This window comes from Thalassophryne amazonica, chromosome 15 (genome assembly GCF_902500255.1).
Source record: "Thalassophryne amazonica chromosome 15, fThaAma1.1, whole genome shotgun sequence".
NCBI classification, from domain to species: Eukaryota; Metazoa; Chordata; class Actinopteri; order Batrachoidiformes; family Batrachoididae; genus Thalassophryne; species Thalassophryne amazonica.
The window spans coordinates 92,556,583-92,583,593 of NC_047117.1; the positions used below are offsets into that span (position 1 = coordinate 92,556,583).

The 27,011-nt window shown below is 41.5% G+C and overlaps 2 protein-coding genes across 2 annotated transcripts in view; both read right to left on the minus strand.

Moving 5' to 3' along the window:
- Positions 1-2,198, minus strand: part of nomo (nodal modulator) — a 32,969-nt gene extending 30,771 nt beyond the window's left edge. Inside the window, exon 1 of the mRNA XM_034187427.1 lies at positions 2,014-2,198. Coding sequence (XP_034043318.1) covers positions 2,014-2,160 — 147 coding nt within the window. The 5' untranslated portion in view covers positions 2,161-2,198. The remainder of the gene's footprint in view (positions 1-2,013) is intronic.
- Positions 2,199-2,927: 729 nt separating this feature from the next.
- Positions 2,928-27,011, minus strand: part of LOC117525548 (transmembrane channel-like protein 7) — a 32,972-nt gene continuing 8,888 nt past the window's right edge. Inside the window, exons 2-16 of the mRNA XM_034187428.1 lie at positions 26,429-26,675; positions 26,105-26,253; positions 25,801-25,956; positions 19,407-19,492; positions 19,172-19,317; positions 18,940-19,087; positions 13,920-14,096; positions 13,575-13,720; positions 13,336-13,450; positions 12,393-12,490; positions 11,554-11,737; positions 9,610-9,740; positions 4,747-4,902; positions 4,547-4,625; positions 2,928-4,465 (exon numbers count right to left, since the gene is read on the minus strand). Of these exons, the coding sequence (XP_034043319.1) occupies positions 4,268-4,465; positions 4,547-4,625; positions 4,747-4,902; positions 9,610-9,740; positions 11,554-11,737; positions 12,393-12,490; positions 13,336-13,450; positions 13,575-13,720; positions 13,920-14,096; positions 18,940-19,087; positions 19,172-19,317; positions 19,407-19,492; positions 25,801-25,956; positions 26,105-26,253; positions 26,429-26,675 (2,216 nt within the window). The 3' untranslated portion in view covers positions 2,928-4,267. The remainder of the gene's footprint in view (positions 4,466-4,546; positions 4,626-4,746; positions 4,903-9,609; positions 9,741-11,553; positions 11,738-12,392; positions 12,491-13,335; positions 13,451-13,574; positions 13,721-13,919; positions 14,097-18,939; positions 19,088-19,171; positions 19,318-19,406; positions 19,493-25,800; positions 25,957-26,104; positions 26,254-26,428; positions 26,676-27,011) is intronic.

Here is a 27,011-nt window from a genome sequence, read left to right on the forward strand (position 1 = left end):
AACATGCATATTTAGGAGTTCAATAGTATGAATATTTCATGAGGTGAAAGATGGTACATTCCATCTTTCACCGAATTAAACATTTGTTCCACTGAAAGAATGGAAAAACATTCATTATTTGTTTTATATAACGGCAAAAACAGATCCTTGTCATTTGACATTTTATTAATTTCTAAACAAGAGAAAAGGGACTTACATTTTGGTGGTGGATTTGTTTGTTTGTGTGTGTTAGAAGAATTAGCAGTGTCAATTAGCTCCTTCAAATTGTCATCCACCAGCAAAACAAACTCTTCTATGTTTAGCTAAACACCGTCCCAGTAGGGTGAGCATGCGTGGTGGCCAGGGCGTGCAATAGCACAATTCGTATAGCACCAAAATTGCAAGCTAAAAAATAACTTTTGCACAGTCAATGAAACACAACGGCAAATGGTATGAATAATTCATGTCACGTGACATACAACCCACCAATCAAATGACAAGGATACGCTTGGCCGTTATATATTTTGCATTATATCTCAATCAAATGTGCATGAGTCAGTCATTTTTCTGTTCTGATTTACCTACATCACCAACACTGGATGGAGGTTCCAATTTTATGCCTGTTTGTCTTCCAGTTATTAGTCAGAAACCAGGTGCCAAAAACCAACGACAATTTGTGCATAGCAGAGATAACCAGTGTTCTGTGAAAATTCTGAAAAAGAATTCAGAAACTGAAAAAGTTGGAAAAAAAAACTTTGATTCAACAGCATGAACTAAATACATGCTCCTGACATTTGATCACATCTAATTTATCTAAGTCACTTCTAACAGAACCTTGACCTGGAAATTTGTGGAATTGGAGACTACTATTGGCAGAGGTTTGCGCTCTACCAGCGTGATGCTCCAGTTATAATTATTATTTCTTTGGTGTTTTTAGACTGTGTTGTATAACTTTCACCTGTAAGGTTCTTTTTTTATGTTTTTCTTTTCTTTTTAATGTCTAAATTGTTTTTGCTAAATGTCTGTTTTCCTTTTGATGGCCACTTTGGACATTAGTAAGCTTGAAGTGTAATTAGAATTCTTTTATCGTCCTTGTACAGTGAAGCACAATCTGCTGTTAATTCTTATATTCGTACCCTTGGTACATATGTAGTTTTTGTCCGAGCACTTCTCAAATGAATAAACAGTTGAGACCTTGCTGCACATATGAGCAGCTTTTGTCGCCATCTAGCAGGCGACATAAGCATTCCAGGGCTTCTGGCATATTTCCTACTTGAACCTCAAAATTCTGAAAAAATATTTTTTATAATATATATATATATATATATATATAATATTGTAGCACTAATGGATCATTTCACGCAAATACAGAGGAATCAGCACTTTTAAGCTGTCAAGAGGGATTCACAAAATGTGACTGAAAGATTTTAATTCTCCAGGTATTTAATTCATTAAATTTGACAAAAACAACAAAAAGAAAGAAAGAAAGAACAGTCCACAGTGAGGTCACAGCTCCAGAAGAGGTGGATCAGAGGATCCGAGTCCATCCTGCTCTACGAGATTCCCAAACCTGGGACATGATGCTAACAGTCTGTTTGGGATCAGCCGGGAGTCTGGTGTTGCAGTAGAGGCCTGCGGCCACGAGGGGCGCCACACCTGCACTCAACTTCCCACGTTCTTGGTTCTTGACCCTAAAGCTCACACTGATCCGTTCGAAGAGGTCTAAGGAAACCAGGCTGATCAGGCTTCACTCGCTCACTAAAGCTTCCATCCGAATCCGTGATGAACTTCACCTGTAATCTGCTGTTTCCATCCTTTTACACAAACACATATGTCTAATCCCTGACGGATTATTGTCTGAAAACATCACTATAAAGTGCTCGGACTGCAAATTAGAAAATCAAATAAACGTCAAACTCCACCAACTGATCCACTTATTTTTCACTGAGTTTAAATCAGTTATTTGTGTCACTTCATTCAAACTGTCAAACTGTTAGCTAGCGGCTAGCATTGTGCTAATGCCAACAGTCTCACCTCGATCAGAGAATAATTGATTTCAACTTCAGATTTCACAAACCCTCCGCACGCGACGACGATATCATCCGAGGAACCGAGCCCCAAAATACAATTTAAGACAAATAACAAGAGCCAGATGGAAGCCATATCCGAGCGAACGATCATCTTTAGCTGTCAGAAGAGTCGGCGGCTACAAACACACTGCCTCCGGTTCCGGTGTTGCCAGACATCAGGCAGGAAAAGAAGCAAGACTGTCTATTTCCTTTGGTCTTAAGACCAGAGGATCCTCGGTTCAAACCCCAGACACAGCGGAAAATCACTAAGGGCCCTTGGGCAAGGTCCTTAATCCCCCAGATGCCCCCAGTGTGTAGTGAGGACATTGCAAAGCAGCACCCTGACATCGGTGTGTCTGTATGTGAGGCATAATTGTAAAGCACTTTGAGTGAGCGTCTGATGCAGATAGAAAAGCACCATATAAATGCAGACCATTCTGTCCTTTGTCATTTTATGATCTTATTTTAAACATACGCAATTCCAATAAATCCTTCATTCCCGTAATACAAGTATTAGACAGAATCTGCTACTACAATCTTTGTACAATCATTCTCAAAAAATAACTTCTTCCTTTCCTGACCTTTAATCATAAATCAAATGTTTTGCAATACTGCATTTACTGCCAATTGATGTTTTCACTTAATGTCATCCATTTTGTGTGCACATTGATCTTTACAGAATAAACTCGATCAATTAATCATATTTAAGCAATCATTAAGGCAAAAGCACATTTTTTTAAGGCAAATTTGCAACTTTACAAACATTTTAAAAAGCATAGTCAGACCTGGCAACTGTTCTACTTCTTAACAGTTGAGCTACAACAGCGACCTCTGCTGGCTCGGAGAAGCCATAAATTCAGTTCAAGTCGGGGGGAAGAAAAGGTTTGTGAAGTTAGCATTTATTTCCCATGTAAATATATTATGATCATAAACATACTCTCACCACAGTCATAAAAAACAATTACAACTACTGTTCCCACATAACAACAATACAATGTCATTAAAGGTGTAAAAATACAAAGAAAAAAGCCTTAGAATGACACAAAACTTGGTGGACTGATATTAAAATGAATGCAGTTGATCAGGATCTAGATGTGGATTCTGGATCATTTCTTATTTCACACTGAAATGAAACTTTTTTCAAACATCATCAAATCCTCCAAAACTCATCCACATATGAGACCTGACAGTCACATATAATAGTGAAATGTGTAGACGGCAATGGTGTTAATGAAGTGATAAACTACAGCAAAAAAGACAAATCTCCACTAAAACTGTTAATCCAAACAACAAAATAAATTCCACGATTATTCCACCGTGGCAGAAGTCTGCACTCGATTAAACATGTCAGTACTTGCATAAAGAGTTTACAGTCATCTGGGTTCACAGACCATTTACACCCTCACACTTGTCACTGCTCCGCCCACACCTAAATTCATTTAATTAGGTGTGTTAAGCCAATCACCAGCCTGGAGACACAAGAAATAGCCAATCAGAGCAAAGGGAGGCAGCAAACATGCACATCCAGCTTTAACACTTTATAATTAAAGAGACTTTATAATTAAAGAGACAACAAAGAGCAGAACATGAACAAACGGTAAATCTAAGACATCTCCAGTCTAAATATATTTAAAGTGCAGAACTTTCAGAACTGTTTTACAAACACGTTCACAAAAACAACTAAAAACAGTCTACCAGGAATGATTGTTTTGGTGTGAAAGTTACAGTTTGCACACACACGCTTTAATGTGTCATATAAAACACAAAGTTTGTATCCGAACACAGATTCCTCTTAAGGGACGTGGACTGGTGTGAGGACTGCACAGACCCTGTGGGTGTGTCTGCTACAACACGCCCTGGGATTTTGACCAATCACAGCAGTGCACACTGAAACGGTTTGGTGGCACTGCAGGCAGGGACGAGCTGGGCGCGAACAGAGCAAGCAGACCTTCAGATGACTACGATGTACTTCACCTCAAATAATTTAAGAAAAAAGATCCATTTCATGTCTAAAGTGTGCTGCTAGCAGGATCGTCTCTGCACGCACTTTGGGGATGTTTACTCTGAAACACCAAAAGTATTTAACTTTAAAGCCTGGCTTTGCACACTACGATGTCTAACAGTTCTTAACTGGACAGAAATACCTCAAAGCAGCACTGAAAAGTAACAGTAAAAAGAGGCCTGCTCGCTGCTCTGCAGGCTGGGATCAGGGAGCGGCCTCACACGTGCGTGGCCGAGTCGGGGGATGAGTGTGCCAGGAAGAGAGCTTCGTTGAAGTTGTTGGAGAAGCTGGTGTGGTAGCTGGGGCTTCTGCAGCTGCTGCTGCTGGGTTTGGGTCTGGAGCCCAGAGACCTGATGGCAGACAGCCTCTGAGCCTGGCACACCTTCTGCATCAAGAAACGTTTATCACGCCCCTCCTGCACAACAACACATTCCATGTATTATTTTTAATGCTTCAAATGATGAGTGGGGAGATGCTGAGTGTTAACCGGACACACCATGGCGAGCTGCTCCCTCAGCTGGCTGATGAGTCTTTTGTAAGCTCCAGCGAGTGCGATCACGTAAAACATAGCCGGGCTACAGAAAAAAGAAACAGAAATGACCTTAAACATTAAAGACACACAAAGAGCCACTTACAGCTCCTTGTTAATTGATGTGGAACTGATGATAATCACTGTGTTTGGCATTAAATACACACCAGGTGACAACAAAGAAGGAGACAGCAAAGGCCTCTGAGGACAGAGCAAAGAGGAGCGTCTGCGCACCATCAGGCAGCCCGGAAATGGCTCGAGGGACAACCTCCCAGGAAGTGGTGTAATTAACAAATGGTCCACAAGCCTGGGAGCAGCTGATCCTGAGTAAAAGGAATAAGGGAAACAAGAATGAGGAGAAGGACACAATCTCAGCATCATGTAAACAAATAAATAAAAACTAAAAATAACCCACATTCTGTCTGCAAGTGCAGCATGGGTGTCAAATTGATGGCCAGGGGGCCAAATAAGGCCCACAACCAGGTAGTTTGTGGTCCACTGCCTGTCATCTAATTAGGAACTGCACGGTAGTTTTCTCTCTGAACTAGAAACGCTGTGCGCTTTTACGTTAAACATTACAGTTAAGATCACATTCCCTGTAAAATCCTATTTCAATTTAAGGTCTAACCTTACTAAACCCCCAGAGCAACAGTGGTAAGGAAAAACTCCCTCTAGTCAGGCAGATAGGTGAAAAAACTGTGTGTTTGTACATAGAAGCATAAACTTTGGCACATTTCTAGACCATGGGACTAGTAAAGGAAATAGCTATGGAGCCACGTGAAATAAAGCCTGTGTCAGCTTTGGTAGCCATTTTCCAAAATGGCTGCCAAAAGGGCATTGACATAAGAAAATGTATTTTATGATGAAACAATCATTATTAATTAGACAATCCAAATCATCCACACAACACCCTTTAATGCTACACCATGAACATAAAGTGTATAAACACATGACCAAAATGATGAGTCTGCAAAATCTACAAATAACTTAGCTTTTTACTGTTTTAGAAGTGTTCATCTTATTCACAGTAATTGTCTTGAAAATGTATATGAAAATAATGCAGTTAAATCAAATTATCAGCTTCAGAATTCAGCTCTGAATACTGTACTGGTATTATCTAGCCATTATTATAGTAGGAGGTGTAAGCTAAATACATGTCCTCTATGCATCACAGTCCTGTCTGCTGCACTGACATAAGGCGGTACATTTCAGTGCTGCCTTTTTGCATTTGCACTGACCTCTGCAACCTTTCTTACAGCCACAGGAAAGCAGTTCTCTTGAGGATGTGCTGGCTTCTGGCAAGGTGGTCCACAGCGGTTTCCAGTTAGGTGGGTCAACCCACCCCCAATCACCAGGGGATGGCAGCTCTGGTGCAACTTCAGTTGTCTTACCCCAGCAATGTCCCCCCTGGTTGACTGCCCTCTTGGTGTTCTGCACCAAAGCACCTCTTGTTGGTGGGATGGCCTCCATGGCTCGCTCCTTCTTTGTGAAAAGCTCCATCCTGGCTTCATCTATGTTAGCCAAATGACTGGTTCGGTCATGCAGTAGAATGGTAAAGCGCTCCAGTACAGCCACGTCCTCACCAGCCCGTTCTGTTGGTCCCAAGGACAGAGACAGGAAAGTTGGAGTGACATCTTCAAATGTTTTCCAGGTATCCCATGCTGACTTCTTTCCCTTTGTGCCAAAAGATGATACTGTATCACATCCAGTGTATGTGTGAAATACTGGCAGAGCTCTGGACTTGTCAGGGCCAAGGGATCTAGCTATTTCATGAGCAGGTATGTACCTGAAGTGTCGACCTGTTCCAAACGCCACCCACAGCTCCTGGATGTCCATCACCACTGCTGCTGTCACAGCCAAGACAACAACATCTGTGTCCACTGTCCGAAAAAGAACTTTCTTGTAGCCCTCATTGACAGCATCTGCCAAGTGCAGAATCATTCGGCTGTCGGCCTCCTCATGGTTGCATGGGGCTAGAGAGCTAAAGTCCCTGGGGAGATTACACAGGGCATCCGCACCGCTTGTGGTGACTACTTGCTTCTCTGTTTCCAGGTGGGTAAGGTGCACTGCCAAGAAGGCAAACAACTCTGCTTTGATTGTATCAATCCGTAGAAATTGTTGCCAGTTTCCTGGGAGATTAGTGGAACCATCTACCCTTCGTCTGACACCTTTCCCACGCTTTTCTCTAGTTTGGGACTTTAGGCTCCCCTCTTTGTACTGGTCCCAGACTACATCAGCTCGACTGGCGTGTTGTAGTTGGCCCTGGACATATGGCAGAAAGACTTTCAGTGCATAATCATCAAAAGTCTTGGCAGCCTGTGGTTTGAGGAAGCTGATGACCACTGCTCCATTGAGGACGATGACATCAGTGTCTGGGGCTTCACATCTGGCTTCAGCACAGTTGCTCTCCAGGCACTCCAATAGATCAGCCTTGTTTCCCAATTTGAGCTTGCCAAAGTGAGACAAAGATGGTGGACATGCCTGGTTTTCATGTTGGAATAAGTCTTGAAGGGTGCCATCTCTTGATTAACAGGCAATGTAGAGTCTTGAGAAAAGAGCAGTCACTCTTCAGAGATGAGACTTGAAGGCTTGCTTTGGACTTCTCTCTTTTAGGGGGTCTACTGAAAAGTGTCAGCTTGTTTTTCTTGATGGGTTCAGATATGGGAATTGTTCATTTCACCAGTCTATCAGCAATTAAAGGTTTGATACTGTGTCAAACATTCCTCCTGCTTCACCTCGCTGGCGGTAAATTGTGACATTTTGCTGATTAATTTTGCTGAGGCAGCATATATTTTGGACACAGCCAGGCATATGACGGACCCACAATAGTCTCTGCATCATAAGGAAGTAATCTAAGGTTAGATAGCAACCAGAAAAGTCTCTCATTGCATTAGAAATTTTATTTTATTATTATTGCCTATGCTTATTAGCCACCATTTTGAAAAATGCCTCCCAAAGCATACAGAGGCCTAATTCTCTGTGGCTCCATAGCTGAAAAGTTAATTAGGGCCATGGACTAGGCATGTGCCAAATTTCATGTTTCTATGTAAAAACCCACAATTCTTTGCTGGATTTCACATATCTGCTAGACTACTCTGAGGAAGAAACCTCAAGCAGACCAGACTCAAAGGGGTGACCCTCTGCTTGGGCCATGATACAGACATAAATTACAGAACAATTCACAAAACAAATATACAGGAAAAGCTGTTGGCGTACAGGAGAGGAGGGTCTCCAGCACAAATACCACACCCATCTCTGGATGGAGCTGCACCTTAAACAGAGAGAAAAAAAAAAGTCAGGTATCAGAAAGACAAGAAATACTGTATAATTTGTCACCATTAAACAAGAAAAACAGGAAATACTGAGGTGATCATCGGCCACGAGCCCTAACCTTCACTAAAAGACCCAGAATTTAGATAAAGTTGAGGCCGCGACCCGCTCTGTTTACTAATAAAATTAATTAAATGAGTGAAAAGCGTAGAACTATACTATGCCAGTATGTTGCCATACGAAAGGGAAAATAAGTGCATCTTAAGTCTGGACTTGAAAGTCTCCACAGAATCTGACTGTTTTACTGATTCAGGGAGATCATTCCACAGAACAGGGGCACGATAAGAGAACATTTTATTCACGCTAGGGACACTAAGTAGTCCTGCACCCTGAGAACGCAAAGCCCGGGCCGGTACGTAAGGTTTAATTAGGTCAGCTAGGTAGGGAGGTGCCAGTCCGTGAACAATTTTATAGGTTAGTAGCAGAACCTTAAAATCTGATCTCACTGGGACAGGAAGCCAGTGAAAAGACGCCAAAATGGGTGTAATGTGGTCAAACTTTCTCCTTCATGTCAAAAGTCTGGCTGCAGCATTTTGAAACAATTGGAGAGCCCTAATGCTGGACTGCAGTAAACCAGAAAATAGAACACTGCAGTAGTCCAATCAAGAAGAGATAAATGCATGGATCAGGGTCTCAGCATCAGCCATAGACAGGATGGGACGAATCTTCGCTATATTTCACAGGTGGAAGAAAGCAATCATAATATTTCTAACATGGAGGTCAAAGGACAATGTAGGATCAAAAATTACCCCAAGGTTCCTCACTTTGTCAGTGTTATGTATGACGAGCCTAGATGCAGATGTCTCACTGGACCAAGAACCATCATTTCAGTCTTATCAGAGTTTAAAAGTAGGAAGTTTCTAGACATCCAGCCTTTCACTGATGCAAGGCAATCTTCTAAGGATTTTATGTGAACGAGATTACCAGCAGTTATCGGCATGTATCACTGAGTATCATCAGCACAGAAGTGAAAGATAATCCCAAAATGCCGCCATATGTGCCCAAGGGGTGCTATATAAAGGGGGAAAAGCAGGGGGCCTAAGACAGATCCCTGTGCAACCCCAAATTTCATGTCACTAAGGTTAGAGGTAGTGTTACTGTACAAAACACAGTGAGAACGACTGGTCAAGTATGACGTCAACCATGCAAGGGCACTCCTAGTAATCACAAAAATCCCAGATAATCCCCAAAAAATCCTGAGGTGTGCTTTTCCAAACATTATGGTAAGCCAGAACACTGCACTGGTAATGCTGCCCACTACAGCAGCATGCAGTTCAGCTTCATTACTTGCAATTTATACATATTTGGCATTAAAAAAAATTTAAATAAATAAAAAAGTAAAAATTATCCAACACTTCCAGCTAACTGAATATAGACATTATTTGAATATTTCAAATAAGAAAACTGAGTCTCAAAGAGGATTTTTCTTTAAAAAAAATTACTTGAGAATCCTTTTAACTTCATGATGCTGATTCAAACTGAAGTAAAAAGTCTGGTTCAGCCTCTTTGTATCGTCTCTTTATTTTTGCCGTGTCTCTCCTGGTAGGACAGAGCCTGGATGACTTTTTCCTGACCGCTGATCTACAGTCTGCTACCAGACAAACTCCAACAAATATTTACAGCCAGCACTTCCACTAAACGCTGCAGTGGAGGAGAGACGACATGATGTCAGAGAGTGAAGTTAACAGTCCGTCACTCACTGTGCGATGCTGACGGTGACGGGCACACAGGCCATCGCCAGACCAATCAGCAGCACGCCGAGGAAGAAGAAGTTGGAGCTGGAAGCTCGAAATGGACGTGTGGCTGGGCGGCAGTTGTTTATCAGTGATACCTGGCAAACAAAGAACAAAATTTCATCCACTGCAGCATCACTGCTAAAGGTTACAGATGGTTTGAGCCTGTGAGCTAGTTCAGCCAGACAACTTGAGCTGCTCTACGTATGCAGAAACGCCTCACACCACTTAATTATTACATACAGCACTTCTGTCTACATGAACCATTCAATACTCCCTCCAAATTGGGCGGGCTTTTTAAAATGTAAATTCCCTGGCTCCCACACTGCTTCTGATCAGCCCCGCCTCCACCTGTGAGCTCCCACTGAGGAAATGTGTGTTTCTAATCAAAACTCCCCAACATCACAAGTAAGGGAGTGATGAGGTTGGAGCCTAGACACTGAACTCAAAGTACATTCTACTGCTGCAATAAACAGGCATACACATAACTGGTACTCATGGTGCTGGTGCATGCTAAAAATAAATGGTGCACAACAGAAAACACAAGGGAAGCACTTCATAGGAGGAAAGCAATGACAGATTGTAGGAAAAGTGTTTCCCTCTGTGTGCCGTCTGCTGTGCATAAATAATTTTTAGCATACATGAGCATGATGAGTACCAGCTAGGCACCCCTGGCAATAAATATGGTTTAAATGTGATGTGTCTGACTGAAATACCAGACACCCAAAAAGTTGGGCAATTTGCAGACTCAACAGCAAACACAGTCTGGCAACCAGTGGGATGTGGGTGTGCCTTAGGCTGGCCGCAATAAAAGGCCATTCTGAAATGTTCAGTTTTATCACACCACACAATGCCACAGATGTTGCGAGTTTCAAGGGAGCGTGCAGTCACCATGCTGACTGCAGGAATGTCCACCAGAGCTGTTGCGCATGAACTGAAAGTTAATTTCTCTATCATAAGTTGTCTCCAAAGGTGTTTCAGAGAATTTGGCAGTACATCCAACCAGCCTCACAACATCAGACCACGTGTAATCACACCAGCCCAGGACCTCCACATCCAGCATGTACACCTTCAAGATGGTCTGAGACCAGCCACCCAGACAGCTCCTGAAACAATCGATTTGCAGAACCAAAGAATTCTGCACAAACTGTCAGAAACGATCTCAGGGAAGCTCATATGCATGTTCTAGTGGTTAAGTGTTGGGCTTGAGACCAGAGGATCCTCGGTTCAAATCCCAGCCTGTCTGGAAAATCACTAAGGGCCCTTGGACAAGATCCATCAGCCTCACATCTGCGTGAATGTGAGGCATTATTGTAAAGCGCTTTGAGTGTCTGATGCAGACTTGAACCGACTTGAGTGGACAAATGCTCACATTCAATAGTGTCTGTCTGCTGATCAACTTTATGCAAAGGAGTTGTGTTGCACTGCGTGAGGCAAATGGTCACACCAGATACTGACTGGCTTTCTGATGGAACGTTCCTGTCAGCTTGGCTGCACCTCACTGACAGGAACGTTCCATCTTTCACTAAATGGAATATTCCTACCATTGCACTCACAAACATTCATTATTTGCAGAATATGTATGGCATAGACAGCCATAAAAGCATGACCTTGTGACCCCAAAGAGTGCAGCTATAGCACGTTGGCTTGAGGACTCCTGTGTGGTAGTCTAAGGTTTGAGCATCCATGAAGCCACTGTGATAAATGCAAAACCAAGACCACACAGACAGATGGAGAACAGGCTCCACGATGGTCCCATGAAGAATATGACCAATAAAGACACAGCAAATCTTTTAGCTCATGACTGTCAGGAACAAAACTCACAACTGTACGTGTGTGCACACACATACACATGCAATGTGATATTTGAGAATTTTGCAGAGTGTAAAAGTGACTATGGCATTAAAAAACCTTTTTGATGTAGAAGATGAAGAAGTACTTGATGGTGCAGATGGCTGGCAGCATCGGGGAGTAGAAGGCACCGATCCAGCAGATGGTTTGACCGTAGACGATCTCCAGCACATTCTGAGGAATTGCAAATTCCTGCTGACCCCACCACTTAGCAAAGCCACAGTCACAGTACATGACTATCAACCTGAGAGGAGAGGACAGCGTGAGGACACGGATGGGGGTCCGGCGTGCTTCAAACACTCGTGAGCTGCAGAGTTCAGTGGCTGTAGCTTAGCATGGTGGACGAAGAGCTAATTCAGCCAGCACTGTCTTTGCTGAAGGCAGATGTTTGGGCGCATTTTGGATTTTATTACTTGCTGCGTAAGAAGGAACTTGACATGACTTATGCAGTGTGCAAAATCTGCACACTGCATAAGTACTTCGGAAACACTTCAAATCCACAAGCCCACATGCTACGCCATCACCCGGAGCTAAAAGAGGGGAGCAGCGGTATCTGCCGACTACTGACCAGCGCTTCGCTAAACTGCTAGCCAACTCGAGCAAAGCAGATAAGTAAATTTACATCTAGAATCACTTGATTAACCTTGTAAAGTTGCATTTTCTTAAACAAACATTTTTTAAGTAATATAACTATTTCTCAGAGCTCTTTGAATCGAAAATCGATTCTGAATCGAATCGTCACCCCAAGAATCGGAATCGAATTGAATCGTGAGTTGTTGTACGATTCACATCCCTATAAGAAAACACTGACAACTCGTGATATAAAAAAAAAAAACAAATCCAAATCTGGCCAACTGTCCAGTATTTGTTGCCACCTGTGGACAGGTGAGAGGACTTACTTTCGAGGGAATTCTACAAAAACAGTGACTGCAGCAATGATGATGAAGTCAAAGATGGTGAGTTTGTACATCTCTTGGCCCACACGGGTCTCCCAACACTGCAGACAACAGAAACATGATGGAGAAGTACAAAAACATTACTCTAACCCAGAAACCATCACAAAAAACAACAACCCATAACTTCAAAATGACATCATAGCAGGAACAGCCAATAATATCATATTAAATGCCAAGGATGTCAAACAAATGTTTGCCGAGATGTTGGCAAAGAACTGAAACACATTTATAAACAGAAAAACTCGCATCTTTTCTCATGTTGACATTACAGACATCAGGTCAAGATTTGGTCTTTTAATTTAATTTATATAGCACCAAATCACAACAAAGCTGCCTTAAAGTGCTTCACACAATTAAGCTCTAACCTAACCAACCCCTAGAGCAAGAACACAGACGACAGTGGTTTTGTACCTTGGTACTGTTGTCCTACCAGATTGGAAGGAGATCCACTAAGAGTTTACTGAGATCTAGCTCCAGATGGAAAGACATTCAAATAGACAGTTGTAATACCCCCATACAAGCCTCTTACCCGCTGGAGAACAACACACGATCTTAAAGCTAACACATTAATTAGATTAGACAGAACTTTACTGATCCCTTGGGAAGACTCCCTCAGGGAAATTGAGCTTCCAGCAGCATTGTATAGCAGCACACAGGGTAAGAAGCACACAGAGTATCAAAAGTGAAGGCATAAAAAAAAAGTAAGTCTGATTAACTCCAAGCCCTGAGAAAACAAAGAAGGGAGCCATGTGTGCGCTAATCTGAGACTAAACGTTTTTTTAACAGAAATCAGTTACTGCAAGAAATCACAGGAGTCATCAGGTTAAAGTCAAAACTGCAACCAGGTATAACAACTTATTACTCAGAATTCACCAGAAGAACGTACAGAGTAGAGTATGTGGTTGTAGCCACATTTGCAAGGTTCCTTGTCGCATTTAGTGATCTGAGACCAAAGCGAGAAGAGCAAAACCCCAATACTGGTCAACCGCATGAAGACACACCTGTGAGGGAAGGAAACAGCCAAGAAGCGCAAAAAGTGAGTATGCTGTAGATAACCCAGCCACTCTTCTCTTCTAATGACTGACCGAGTTAATGATTAAACGAGTCCCCCGTTTGAGAACAAACCTGATGAGAGTGAAGCGGATTTCAAATGCAGGGGAGTAGTCCTCAAAGTTGATGATAATGGAGAAGAGGATGGGGGTGATGAAGTTGGCTAAGGTGATAACGATCGAGGGGAGATACTCGTAAAACAGGCCCCCAATGAAATTTTTCTGCAAGCCAGAGAAAAGAAAAACATTTTTTTATCCACGGCAGGTGCAGTTTCTCAAACAGGTGCATTGGTGCCAAACAGCATCAAGGTTTTTGGAGAATTTGATAAAATTCTGCAGAGTGGATGAAACATGAGAGACCATTTAAAAAAAGTTATAAACATTAAACAGTGGTTAAAAAATAAAGTGCTGGACGTTTCACCTTTTCCATCTCTGCTTGCTGGGAGGTGATGGTGGCGTAATAAATACTGTAGAAGCAACCGGCCAGTATGGCCATAACGAAAACGTTCAAGATGATGCGGATGACATAAATCCGACACTTCTCTTTACGCGTTCGATCCGCTATTTTCTGTTTGATCCTCTCTTCTTCCAAATCCGTCTGTGGATAAACAAAAAATACATGGAAGTTTAAAACTGGACAAGTAAACAAAGATTGAAAAACACTTGAGAAAACTCTGTTGTTACACCACTGAGCATAAATTTGTGAGCTTTATTTTTAAGAAATGCTGAAAAAAAAAATCTGAACTATATGAGGATAGGCTGAAAAGTTCTAAGGCTCACTATGATGTAGTTAATGCATTAACTGTATCATAGTGAGCCTTAGAACTTTTCAGCCTACCCTTGTACATTGGTCTTTATTACCATATTTTACAGACTATAAGTCATGTTTATTTTGCTGGTTTGGGAAGTTCTGCGACTTACATTCTGAAGCAAACTGTACATAAAGAAATACTGCATTGGCATGTATAGCCATAAGATGGCACCGTCTACACATAACAAGCTGCTCCTGTATACTGAATGAGCTACTTTGATTCAAAATGCAGAGCAGAACATGGCACGAACATGGTAAGATGGATGCCAAACAGCTTAAAACAAAAAGAAGATGATCTGAATCAGAGAGACACTCTGTCTCTTAGAGAACGGAGTAAATTTAAGAAATCATGCTCTCAAACTGACAGACCAGTCTGGCATAAAGTGTAGGAATATAACTTTCATACTACTCAGCACAACACTTGTTTGGACTGCATGAGACAAGAAGGACAGCAACAGCAGGTCAGCAATCCAAAGCTAAGCTAAGTGGCAATATGAATAAATAACACCCAGTTATCAAATGTTTAGCTACACTGCATGTTTACCTCACCTATGATCACATGTTCAATGGAGACAAGATACAGTTTACTCACGTTTTGTGCCTTGTACTATAAAATTGGATTGTTAGCTTCTGATCACTAACGCGGTGTTTGTCTTATAATGTGCAGTTCTCAAACATTTAATTACATTAAGTAATTAAATGCGTTAATTGGAGTAAGTGGGTATAGAGACTGGATGGCTGGATGATAGATCAGTGCAACTTAAAATGTTTTTTTTCCTCCCCACTTCATGATGCATTTTTTAGCAGATGTGACTAATACTCCAGTGAATAAGGGAGTAACTTTGATTTTGATATTGGTGGGGACACAAAAGTGCTCCAAGACAAAGATTTTTTTTTTTTTTTGCATTACCAATCATAAGTTCATGTCATGCAGATGTTATAGGTTAACGAGCCATCCCAATGGTTAGGGAGTTTGTCTTTCAATCACAGGGTTACAGGCTCAAATCCCAACCTTACCTCTCTTTACACCTACATCCGTGACTGGAGTGACCTTGAACAAAGCAACTAACCCAACATTGCTCCAGCTATACATTTAAATTGAATTCATCGAGGATGGATATTTAACACGAAGTACTGCAATGACCCTATCTGCTAGTGTTGTGACGTTCGTGAATAGGGATGGGTATTGATAAGATTTTATCGATATCGATGCCATTGATTCTGCTTATCGATCCAATTCCTTATAGATACCTCGTGAATTTTGTACTAAAAGTAGGCTTTACAGGTTTTCTATGTATTTCATTGAGTCTTAAAGTAAATAAATATGAGATTGGTCACTGTATCCTTGATCTCTGGACATAAATAAAAATAAACAAAACGGTGTTTCGCTTTGAAGTTATTAATTCCGACTGGACTCTATCGTTCTAACTTGACTTGTCAGAGAGCCGCGCAGCGTTTGGAGCTGTGTGAACAGAACGGAGGACGATTCTCGATTTTTTCTCGCAACAAGACGGGAGTCCCAGTTAGTAACTTTAATCCACACAAAAGTGACTCACGATTGACATATTCAGGAATGAAAGTGACGAAAAACAAAAAAAGCTGAAACCCAAAATTACCCCCCAACACCACCCGCACGAAAATGAATTCTAGAAGCTGTGAAATGCAATCTGGGACTATTCCAGACAATAAACTGGAGTGAGTGCAGCATCCATTTAGTGAGAAAAAAAACCTAACTTTCCTTATTCAAATTCATTCCAGTAGTATTCTGCTCTTACTAGGATGCAGCAGTTTTCTAGCTTGGCAGATAGTTCTGGAGGAAATCACTGAAGAAATTAACAAACTGAAAATATGGCTTGACCGAAACAAACTGTCATTAAACTTAAATAAGACAGGGATGAAGTGGAGGTGTAAGAGTCACTAGGTCTTCACAGGAAACACTTATTTATTTCTATATCTATTTATTTTCATTGTTAGTTAGTTTTATATTTTCTGTTGTGTTTCTATTCAGGTTCTTTTTGTCTCTTTCTCTAAAACTGTATATAATAAGTATATATTGTATATAATAATCATTAGATTATAATATAGAAACAAAAATAAATTTAAAAAATATTACAATTTGAAAACAAATGCACCCGAACGTGATGACAGCTGCAACTGCTTAATGCTAACTTTTAACATTGAAAATGCCATAGACATGCTAACGCGTTAGCATCGCTCCCATTTTTAAGTTATAAAATACATCTATCAACTGTTTCAGAAGACCATAACAGGTCAGTTTAACATAAAAAAGGTAAATAATACAGACGTATGTTCTTTAGGGTTTGAGCGGGGGAAAATTAAGCAAAAGAAAGAAAGAATAAACGAAGCAATCGAAGCACTGTTTCAATCTGCTAACCAGTGCTTCGATTGGTTCAAGGTTCAAAGCAAAGCCGCGCTGCAGAAAAGTTGATTACGGACCCGCCGCAGGGTCTGTAATCAATGTAGAGAAATGATCATTTTCCTGACAAACACCCCCCAAAATAACGGCGACTCTGAAGGACTGATAACAGAATCGTTAAGCAAAAAGCTTATTGATGTCGGTGGATTGAATCATTTCTTAACGATACCCGAAAGGAACCGGTTCTCGATACCCATCCCTATTCATGAATGAATCGATTCCCGTTTGTCTGTCTGTTATTGTGTCCGCCCGCGCAGTCTTTTAATAAGTTCCCTGCAACTGTGCAGTAGCCTAGCTCTAACGATGCGTCCTGCCACGTGGCTAAAACCTGCCTAGTGCCTAAAGAGCAGAAGAAGCCTAATGCTTTTAAGAAGGGTTTCCATTCATGAAAGGGATTTTGCTTAGTTTTTAAAGCTTGAAGGGGAGACACTGCACTTACATTCCTGACTGTGAAGAATGAATATCTCGTTTCTTGGGAGGGGGGCCGTCATCCATTACCAAATATCACCGAAGTCTAGCTCAAGAGACAGAGATGGGGGGGGGGGGGGGGGGGGGGGGGGTCGATGCGCGGTCGCGGCCACTGTGGGAAGTGATGCTGCTTGGAGTGACAAGTGGGATAGCCAACCAAGTTAGCAAGAAACGGGTAGCTAATCAGCAGTGTTGCCACAGTTACTTTGATAAAGTAATCCAATTACTGATTACTGATTCCTCCTTGAAAAGTAACTTAGTTACTTTACTGATTACTCAATTGGAAAAGTAAGTTAGATTACTAGTTACTTTTTTAGTTACTTTCCCCAGCTGCCAACAACAACCCTCTGCCACCTCAACATGACAATGATACTTGTTTTGCCAAAAATCACTTTATAGTCACCCTTTCTTGGCTTCAATGAAAATAAATACTTATTTTATAAAAAGTAAAATAAAGACCTCTTTCTTGACCTCATATTTAACTATTGACAGCACTGTAACAGTAAAACTTGTAATTTCTAACCTATATTGTTAATAAATGTAACTATTAAATTCTTTCTAACATTTAAATTTTCTCTAAACATTTTACTTGTCGAAATTATTATTTCAAGTAGTATTAGTAGTTGTAGTAAAAAAAGGCTTCAAAACTGGACCTTTAATCTAGGGGTGTTGTGGGGGGCACATCCTTGCCCCACGCCCGCATTCCATCTGGATTCGCCCCTGCTTTGGCGTTTGAGCACAAAGAATGGATAACATTTATTTATGCAGAAAACATGACCAGATTTACAGGTAAGAAAGTTTTATTGTGTTTTCACATCATGTGGTCCTCAGAAAGAGAGTTTAGGTGCATTTGAGTGGAAAATAGTGTTAGTTGTTGACGCGTCGTGGAGGAACAGCTGTTTTTAGTGAGCAGATATGGAGCGGCTCGGAGAAAAAAAAAGCATAAAAATGTCTTTGTAAAGTTCAGTGCAGGTGTGCTGTTGTCACTGTGCTTTAAGAGGTGAGGACGAGTCGTAGCTGTTGCAGAAAACCGTGGATGAAAAGCTCACAGCTCGCTTAAAGTGTGTAGTTCAGTCGAACCCCGACCCCCTGCCCACAGACCAAGTTTAATGCTGCTATCAACCCATAACGCAAAAATAATAGTAACGCACAGTGACTTGAAGAAGTAACTTTAATCTGATTACTGATTTGGAAAGATTAACGCGTTAGATTACTCGTTACTAAAAAAAAGTGGTCAGATTAGACAGGCATCACTGCTAATCAGACAAGGATATCTACATTAAAGAGGGGGGCTTCGAGCAGTGTCATACATTTAACCGTTTATGTGCCATAATAATGGAGGACAGCGGTTTTATTGGTCGTGATTACACAATAGGGGGCTGAATATTGGTAGGGATGTGACCCTAGCGTCCCTACCCAAAATTACGCCCTAGCCAGTGAAACTTATAGTCTAAAAAATAAAGTATACTAAATCATTTCACTTTTCCTCCACTTTGATGCATCTTCCACTTCAACAGTAAATCATCTCTCAACCACTGACTTGTGTCCAGTCAACATTACTTTCCCGTTCAGAATCTTTCATTGATACAGACAGGCTGCTATTTCTGTATGGAAAACATTAAAAGCTTCTGTGTTTTGGCACACAGCAGCACAAAACACACCTGCAGCCTATTTGAGCTCATTTCATCAAAGACGCAATTTTGTTTAGTGGAATGTTAAACCAACCCGGAGCTCGTAGAGCAGACTGCTTCTCTTCAGCCGTGCAGTATTCTCATTGGTGATACAGAAATCCCAGCCGGCAAAGATCTTGTTGCAAAAACTCTGAAAGGGATCTTCATCCTGAACTAGGTTATTTTTGAAACCTGTGGCTGACCTTGAAGAAAAAAAAATGATATTGGAACACTTTCAGCAACTCTTTCAAATGAGGCTTTATCCTTTGAGTTTGCTTCTCTGGTACCGTTTAACAATCCAGATGAGACTAAGGAAGAGGTAGGCCAGAGTCACCAGCAGGTAGGCCAGCGGCAAGTTGTAAGTGACCTTTGGGAAGTGGATCTTGTCGACCCTGTAGAACCCGTAAAAAAGATAGGTCCTCTCCAGAAAGCCCTGCCATTTAAACACAAGGGGGGATGTGAGGAACACCAGAGGGTCACCTTTGGTTCTGAGGCCATGAAACTCAAAGTACAAAGACTTACTTCTCCAGACAGCAGATCTGTAATGTGCTTGTGGTAATTGACCAGACCTTGACGAGCGCTGTTGGGATACACACGGCAGTCGCCCCCTGTGGTGGGAAGTAGGAACATAAACACAAACGCTCCCTCTCTAATACAAGCAACATGGAAACCAGAACAGACATGATGATTTAGTGGCAATGAGGTAGGACCCTTTCATTTTCCTCTGTTCTCTCAGGAATTCCCAATTGCACTACATGCAATGTGATGAAAAGAAAAAAAAAAAGAAATCTAGGGGTGTGGGGGGCGGAGGGGCTTGTATTAGAGAGGGAGCATTTATTAGAATAAATATGTTAAGTGAATAAGAACCAAAACTACAAATTCAACAGCTCTAATCAAATGTCAAACATATGTCACATTCACAGCCCGACGAACAAAGGCAGAGGGAGAAACATTTCAGGGCCACCTGGCTGTCAGGTGGGCGGGACACAGGTGTCAGTCATCACTGCTGTGATCATGCACCGTGACAGATTGCACAATACCATCATCACTGTGAGAAACTGGTTTCTCTTTATCTCTTTAGAGCTGCAACTTACATTTGATTAGAGCTGTTGAATTTGTAGTTTTGGTTCTTCTTCACTTAACGTGTTTAATATAAACACGCCCTCTCTAATACAAGCCCCCCCCCTTTGATTTTTGTCACATTGCATGTAGCGACATTGGGTATTCCTGAGAGAAAAGAGTAAAATGAAAATGAAACAGTCCTACCTCATTGCCACAAAATCTCATTTTCCATGTTGCTTATGAAGCCGCAGTGCCTCGTATTTCAGACCCTTCCTGCCATGTGAACAGCTGCCGTTCCCCCGTCACCAGGCAGCCATTTTGCTGCTTTGGCCAGGGTTGCAAGCTTATCCTTGTTCCTACACTACTCCTGGATACACTTCCCATCAACTAGGAAAATCTGAGTGGCACTGTGCTTCCCCTTCTCTTCTGCTTCTTTCACAACTTTTACCCTGAACGCTGCCAAGTAAAAAACATTTGCATGCAGCCATTTTATATAACTGTAGCAGCTCCTGCATGAAAAATAACTCATTTCAAGTCTGTGCTGCTTCTCCTGCATAAACGTATGTACCATAAGGCCATACTTTGTACAGCATACATGCATGCACGTGTATGCAAACGATCATCAAGAAACAATCCCCATTCATGAACATTTCACACCCCTGGAGCGTTTATAAGAGTAAATACAGTATGTAAAATTTTGCTGAGAAAACTAAATATTTAGAGGAAATATTTAGCTTCTTAATTAACATGATACCAGCTGGTAAGACTGTTAATGTACCTCCTTCTTCTTCTTCTTTTGGCTGCTCCCATTAGAGGGCGCCACATCAGATCAGTCATTTCCATCTCACCCTGTCCTCTGTATCTTCCTCTCTCTCACCAACCACCTGCATGTCCTGCCTCAGCACAGCCATAAACTTTCTCCTTCACTGTTGCGGATATTCTTTTAACACAAATCACTCCTGCCACCTTTCTCCACCCACTCAACCCTGCCTGCATTCTCTTCTTCACCTCTCTACCACACTCTCCACACCCCGAGTATTTAAACTCATCTACGTTCACCACCTCTACTCCTTGCAACTGCACTATTCCACTGGGCTCCCTCTCATTCACACACATGGACTCAGTCTTGCTCTTGACTGACTTTCATTCCCCTTCTCTCCAGAGCATATCTCCACCTCTCCAGGCTACACCCTTACCAAAAAGTAGTACATGCAAGTATGTTTCAAGTATACTTCCAGTTTACTTTTTATATACTTATCAGTACTATTTTTTGGTAAGGGCACTCAACCTGTTCTCTACTGTCACTACAGATCACACTGTAATTTGCAAACACCATAGTCCATGGAGACTCCTGTCTGATCTCATCAGTCAAGCTGTCCATCACCACTGCAAACAGGAAAGGACTCAGAGCTGATCCTTGGTGTAATCCCACCTTCACTTTGAATGAGTCTGTCATTCCTGCGCATCTCACTGCTGCCACACTATCCTTGTACAACCCCAATTCCAATGAAGTTGGAACGTTGTGTGAAATGCAAATAAAAAAAGAATACAATGATTTGCAAATCCTCTTCAACCTATATTCAATTGAATACACCACAAAGACAAGATATTTAATGTTCAAACTGATAAACTTTATTGTTTTTGTGCAAATATTTGCTCATTTTGAAATGGATGCCTGCAACATGTTTCAAAAAAGCTGGGACAGTGGTATGTTTACCACTGTGTTACATCACCTTTCCTTCTAACAACACTCAATAAGCGTTTGGGAACTGAGGACTCTAGTTGTGAGTGTCATGATTAGGGATGGGTATTGATAAGATTTTATTGATATTGATGCCATTATCGATTCTGCTTATCGATCCGATTCCTTATCGATTCACTTATCGATACCTCTTGTGAATTTTTTACTAAAAGTAGGCTTTACAGGTTTTCTATGTATTTCATTGAGTCTTAAAGTAAATAAATATGAAATTGGTCACTGTATCCTTGATCTCTGGACATAAATAAAAATAAACAAAACGGTGTTTCACTTTGAAGTTATTAATTCCGACTGGACTCTATCGTTCTAACTTGACTCGGCAGAGAGCCGCGCAGCGTTTGGAGCTGTGTGAACAGAACAGAGGACGATTCTCGTTTCTTTCTCGCAACAAGACAGGAGTCCCAGTTAGTAACTTTAATCCGCACAAAAATGACTCACAATTGACATATTCAGGGATGAAAGTGGTGAAAAACAAAAAAAGCTGAAACCCAAAATTACCCCCCAACACCACCCGCACAAAAATGTTTGAATTCTAGAAGCTCTGAAATGCAATCTGGGACTATTCCAGAAGATAAACTGGAGTGAGTGCAGCATCCACTTAGGTGAGAAAAAAACCCAACTTTCCTTATTCGGATTAATTCCAGTAGTATTCTGCTCTTACTAGGATGCAGCAGTTTTCTAGTCTGGCAGATAGTTCTGGAGGAAATCACTGAAGAAATTAACAAATTGAAAATATGGTTTGACTGAAACAAACAGTCATTAAACTTAAATAAGACAGGGATGAAGTGGAGGTGTGAGAGTCACTAGGTGTTCACAGGAAACATTTATTTCTATATCTATTTATTTTCATTGTTAGCTTTATATTTTCTGTTGTGTTTCTATTCAGGTTCTTTTTGTCTCTTTCTCTAAAATTGTATATAATAATCATTAGATTATTAATATATAAACAAAAATAATTTTAAAAATATTACTATTTGAAAACAAATGCACCCGAACGTGATGACAGCTGCAACTGCTTAATGCTAACTTTTAACATTGAAAACGCCATAGACATGCTAACGCGTTAGCATCGTTTGTGAACAACTGCCTGAAAAAATAGTCCAACAGTTTAAAAACAATGTTTCTCAACATTCAATTGCAAGGAATTTAGGGATTCCATCATCTACAGTCCATAATATAATCAGACGTTTCACAGAATCTGGAGAACCTTCTACACACAAGCGACAAGGCCAAAAACCAACATTGAATGCCTGTGACCTTTGATCCCTCAGGTGAAACTGCATTAAAAACCGACATCATTGTATAAAGGATCTTACCACGTGGGTTCAGGAACACTTCAGAAAACCATTGTCAGTTAACACAGTTCATCACTACATCTACAAGTGCAAGTTAAAACTCTACTATGCAAAGTGAAAGCCAAACATCAACAACATCCAGAAACGCCGCCGCCTTCTCTGGGCCCGAGCTCATTTGAAATGGACAGACGCAAAGTGGAAAAGTGTGCTGTGGTCTTATGAGTCCACATTTCAAATTGTTTTTGGAAATCATGGACATCATGTCCTCCAGACAAAAGAGGAAAAGACCATCCAAATTGTTACAGTGCAAAGTTCAAAAGCCAGCATCTGTGATGGTATGGGGGTGTGTTAGTGCCCATGGCATGGACAACTTACACATCTGTGATGGCACCATCAATGCTGAAAGGTACATCCAGGTTTTGGAGCAACACATGCTGCCATCCAAGCAACGTCTTTTTCAGAGACGTCCCTGCTTATTTCAGCAAGACAATGCCAAGCCACATTCTGCACATGTTACAACAGCATGGCTTCGTAGTAAAAGAGTGCAGGTACTAGACTGGCCTGCCTGCAGTCCAGACCTGTTGCCCACTGAAAATGTGTGGTGCATTATGAAGTGCAAAATACGACAACGGAGACTCCGGACTGTTGAACAACTGAAATCATACATCAAGCAAGAATGTGAAAGAATTCCACCTACAAAGCTTCAACAATTAGTGTCCTCAGTTCCCAAACACTTATTGAGTGTTGTTAGAAGGAAAGGTGATGTAACACAGTGGTAAACATACCACTGTCCCAGCTTTTTTGAATCGTGTTGCAGGCATCCATTTCAAAATGAACAAATATTTGCACAAAAACAATAAAGTTTATCAGTTTGAATATTAAATATCTTGTCTTTGTGGTTTATTCAATTGAATATATGTTGAAGAAGATTTGCAAATCATTGTATTCTTTTTGTTAATTTACATTTCACACAATGTCCCAACTTCATTGGAACTGGGGTTGTACATGTCCTGCACTACCTTCACATTTGAGGTCTGTCCATAAAGTAACGTACCTTTTTATTTTTTTCAAAAACTATATGAATTTCATTCATATGTTTTTACGTCAGACATGCTTGAACCCTCGTGCGCATGCGTGAGTTTTTCCACGCCTGTCGGTGACGTCATTCGCCTGTGAGCACGCCTTGGGAAGGAGTGGTCCCACCCCCTCGTCGGATTTTCTTTGTCTGGAAATGGCGGAATGAAAAGGACTTTTTTTTCCATCGGAATTTTTTCAGAAGCTGTTAGAGACTGGCACCTGGAAACCATTCGAAAAATTTATCTGGCTTTCGGTGAAAATTTTACAGGCTTCACAGAGAATAAGGACTTTAACTACAGCTTTAAGGACCGCTTTAAGGACGGTCGGTGCGCCGCACTCCGAGCTGCGATGACGAGGCACAAACCACTGGATCATTTCTAAACGGATCGCTCTGTGGATACGAGACCGTCGTGTGTTCTTTCTCTGGTTATCACAAGAGCTGGACATCAGCCATTTTCCGGCAGATTTCACTTTTAACAAGAGATTTTGTCATGGAAAGCCGCGCGGAGGCTTCGCGCGTCACGACCGATTCGCTTTGGAAGCGAAACAAAGGAACACCTCCGTTTCGGAGCGTTAGAGGACAAGTTGGGACATGTCTATCTCGGCTTTCAGTGCTTACCAGTCGAGTATAAGAGAAATTGTGGAGAGCTGGACATGTCCAAACTTGTCCTCTAACACTCCGAAATGGAGGTGTTCCTTTGTCTCACTTCATCAGCGAATCGGTCGTGACGCGCGAAGCCTCCGCGCGGCTTTCCATGACAAAATCTCTTGTTAAAAGTGAAATCTGCCGGAAAATGGCTGATGTCCAGCTCTTGTGATAACCAGAGAAAGAGCACACGACGGTCTCGTATCCACAGAGCCATCCGTTTAGAAATGATCCAGTGGTTTGTGCCTCGTCCTCGCAGCTCGGAGCGCGGCGCACCGACCGTCCTTAAAGCCGTCCTTAAAGCTGTAGTTAAAGTCCTTATTCTCTGTGAAGCCCGTAAAATTTTCACCGAAAGCCAGATAAATTTTTTGAATGGTTTCCAGGTGCCAGTCTCTAACAGCTTCTGAAAAAATTCTGATGGAAAAAAGTCCTTTTCATTCCGCCATTTCCAGACAATGAAAATTCGACGAGGGGGCGGGACCACTCCTTCCACAAGGTGTGCTCACAGGCGAATGACGTCACCGACAGGCGTGGAAAAACTCACACATGCGCACGAGGGTTCAAGCATGTCTGACGTAAAAACATATGAATGAAAGCCATATAGTTTTTGAAAAAAATAAAAAGGACCGTTACTTTATGGACAGACCTCGTACTTCTCTGCCACTCCAGACTTCCACATACAATACCAACTCTCTTGGCCCCCTGTCATAAGCTTTCTCTAAATCCACAAATACACAAAGTAACTTATTCTAGCCTTGTCTATACGTTCTATACTTTCTCAGCATGAAACCATACTACTGCTCACAGATCTTCAACTGTTTTCTAAGCTTCATTTCTACGACTCTTTCCCATAACTTCATGTTATGGCTGATTTTAATTAAATGTAACAGTGTTCATGGTGTTCGCAGTTGAAGCAGAAGCCAAACATCAACCCAAACCCAATACCGAGGACGAAGATCATGTGACCACCCTTGTGTGTCTGTGGACACTGACTCAAAAAGTGGTTGAATTAACAAGATGAAATCATAAGTGGGATCTGGACACATTCCATTTTGAAACTAACACGCTCCACCTCACCATCATCCTGGTTGTAGGTGATGTTCCCTGAAGTGTAGGGGGTGATGATGATGGGAAACATGATGAAACTGAACATGAGCAGAAAGATGATCAGGTTTAGCACCACCAGGAACCGTAAGAAAGAAAAGTAAGACAGGATCCCCGTTCCAAACATCCCTGTTTGATAAAACCAAGAAAAACTTCATTAGTGAACAATAGAATTATGACACGGTTTAAAACCAAATGACATTTACTAATTCTGATTGTCTCGAGGATCAGGAACCACACATCTGCTGGACTGGGTGTCCCATAAACCGCTGCTCACCCTCGATCAGGTGGATGTCGCTCCTCCAGAGTTTCATGGAGCTCAGCCATTCTTGGGCATCATCTTTCAGCCTCCTCACGTAGTGGCGTACACGTTTCCTCCACTTCCTCCAACTGCTGAGTGTTTGAGTCTGCTCCAGACGCTGTGCACTGACACAATCAACAATAACATTATTTAGAAAAATACAAGTCGACACATCAGACTTTAAAAAAATAAAGTCATCCAAAGACACTGTAGATTTTCTGTCACATTCCAAAAGAGGAACAGATAATATTATCTTTATGTCAGTTCCACTCCACCCTCTGCCCGTGATGTTTTTCCTACTTGTCTCTGCGTTTTTCAGCCATGTTCTTGGCAAGTTCTCTGATGGGTCTTTGCTCCATCTGATTCCTCTGTTTTATTTCCCATTTCCATTCTCCGCTGTTCGAGGATGATAAACGCGTTCTGGAGCTGTTTCTGTGCTTGGTGCCCGTCGTCGATGACTTCCTGCGGTATAACAGTGACTGGTAGCTGGGAAGTTGGTCCAGCAGCGGGTTACTGGTGACTTTCGCGCTACGATCAGTGAAGAACACTTGGGGGGGAAAAAAAAAAAAAAAAAAAATAGGAACAAAGAATTACACCTGACTACAAAATATCAAAGAATCACCCCGATTTAGGAGGTGCTATTAAAAACCCTTCAGCATGCTTGTCTGATGATGTAGCTTATTCAGTATAGTCAGACGTCCACCAAGGTTTGACATGTCTAATCCCCAACAGCTGTGACACTAAACCCTGAAAATAGTAAACTTTCAGGCTCATCAATCAAACATGAAACTGGGACAACGATGGAGAAAAAGAAGCTGTTGCCACTGAAATCAAATTATTCAAGGACACAAACTGAAGAAAGAAGGTGATGATGTTTGTTTTA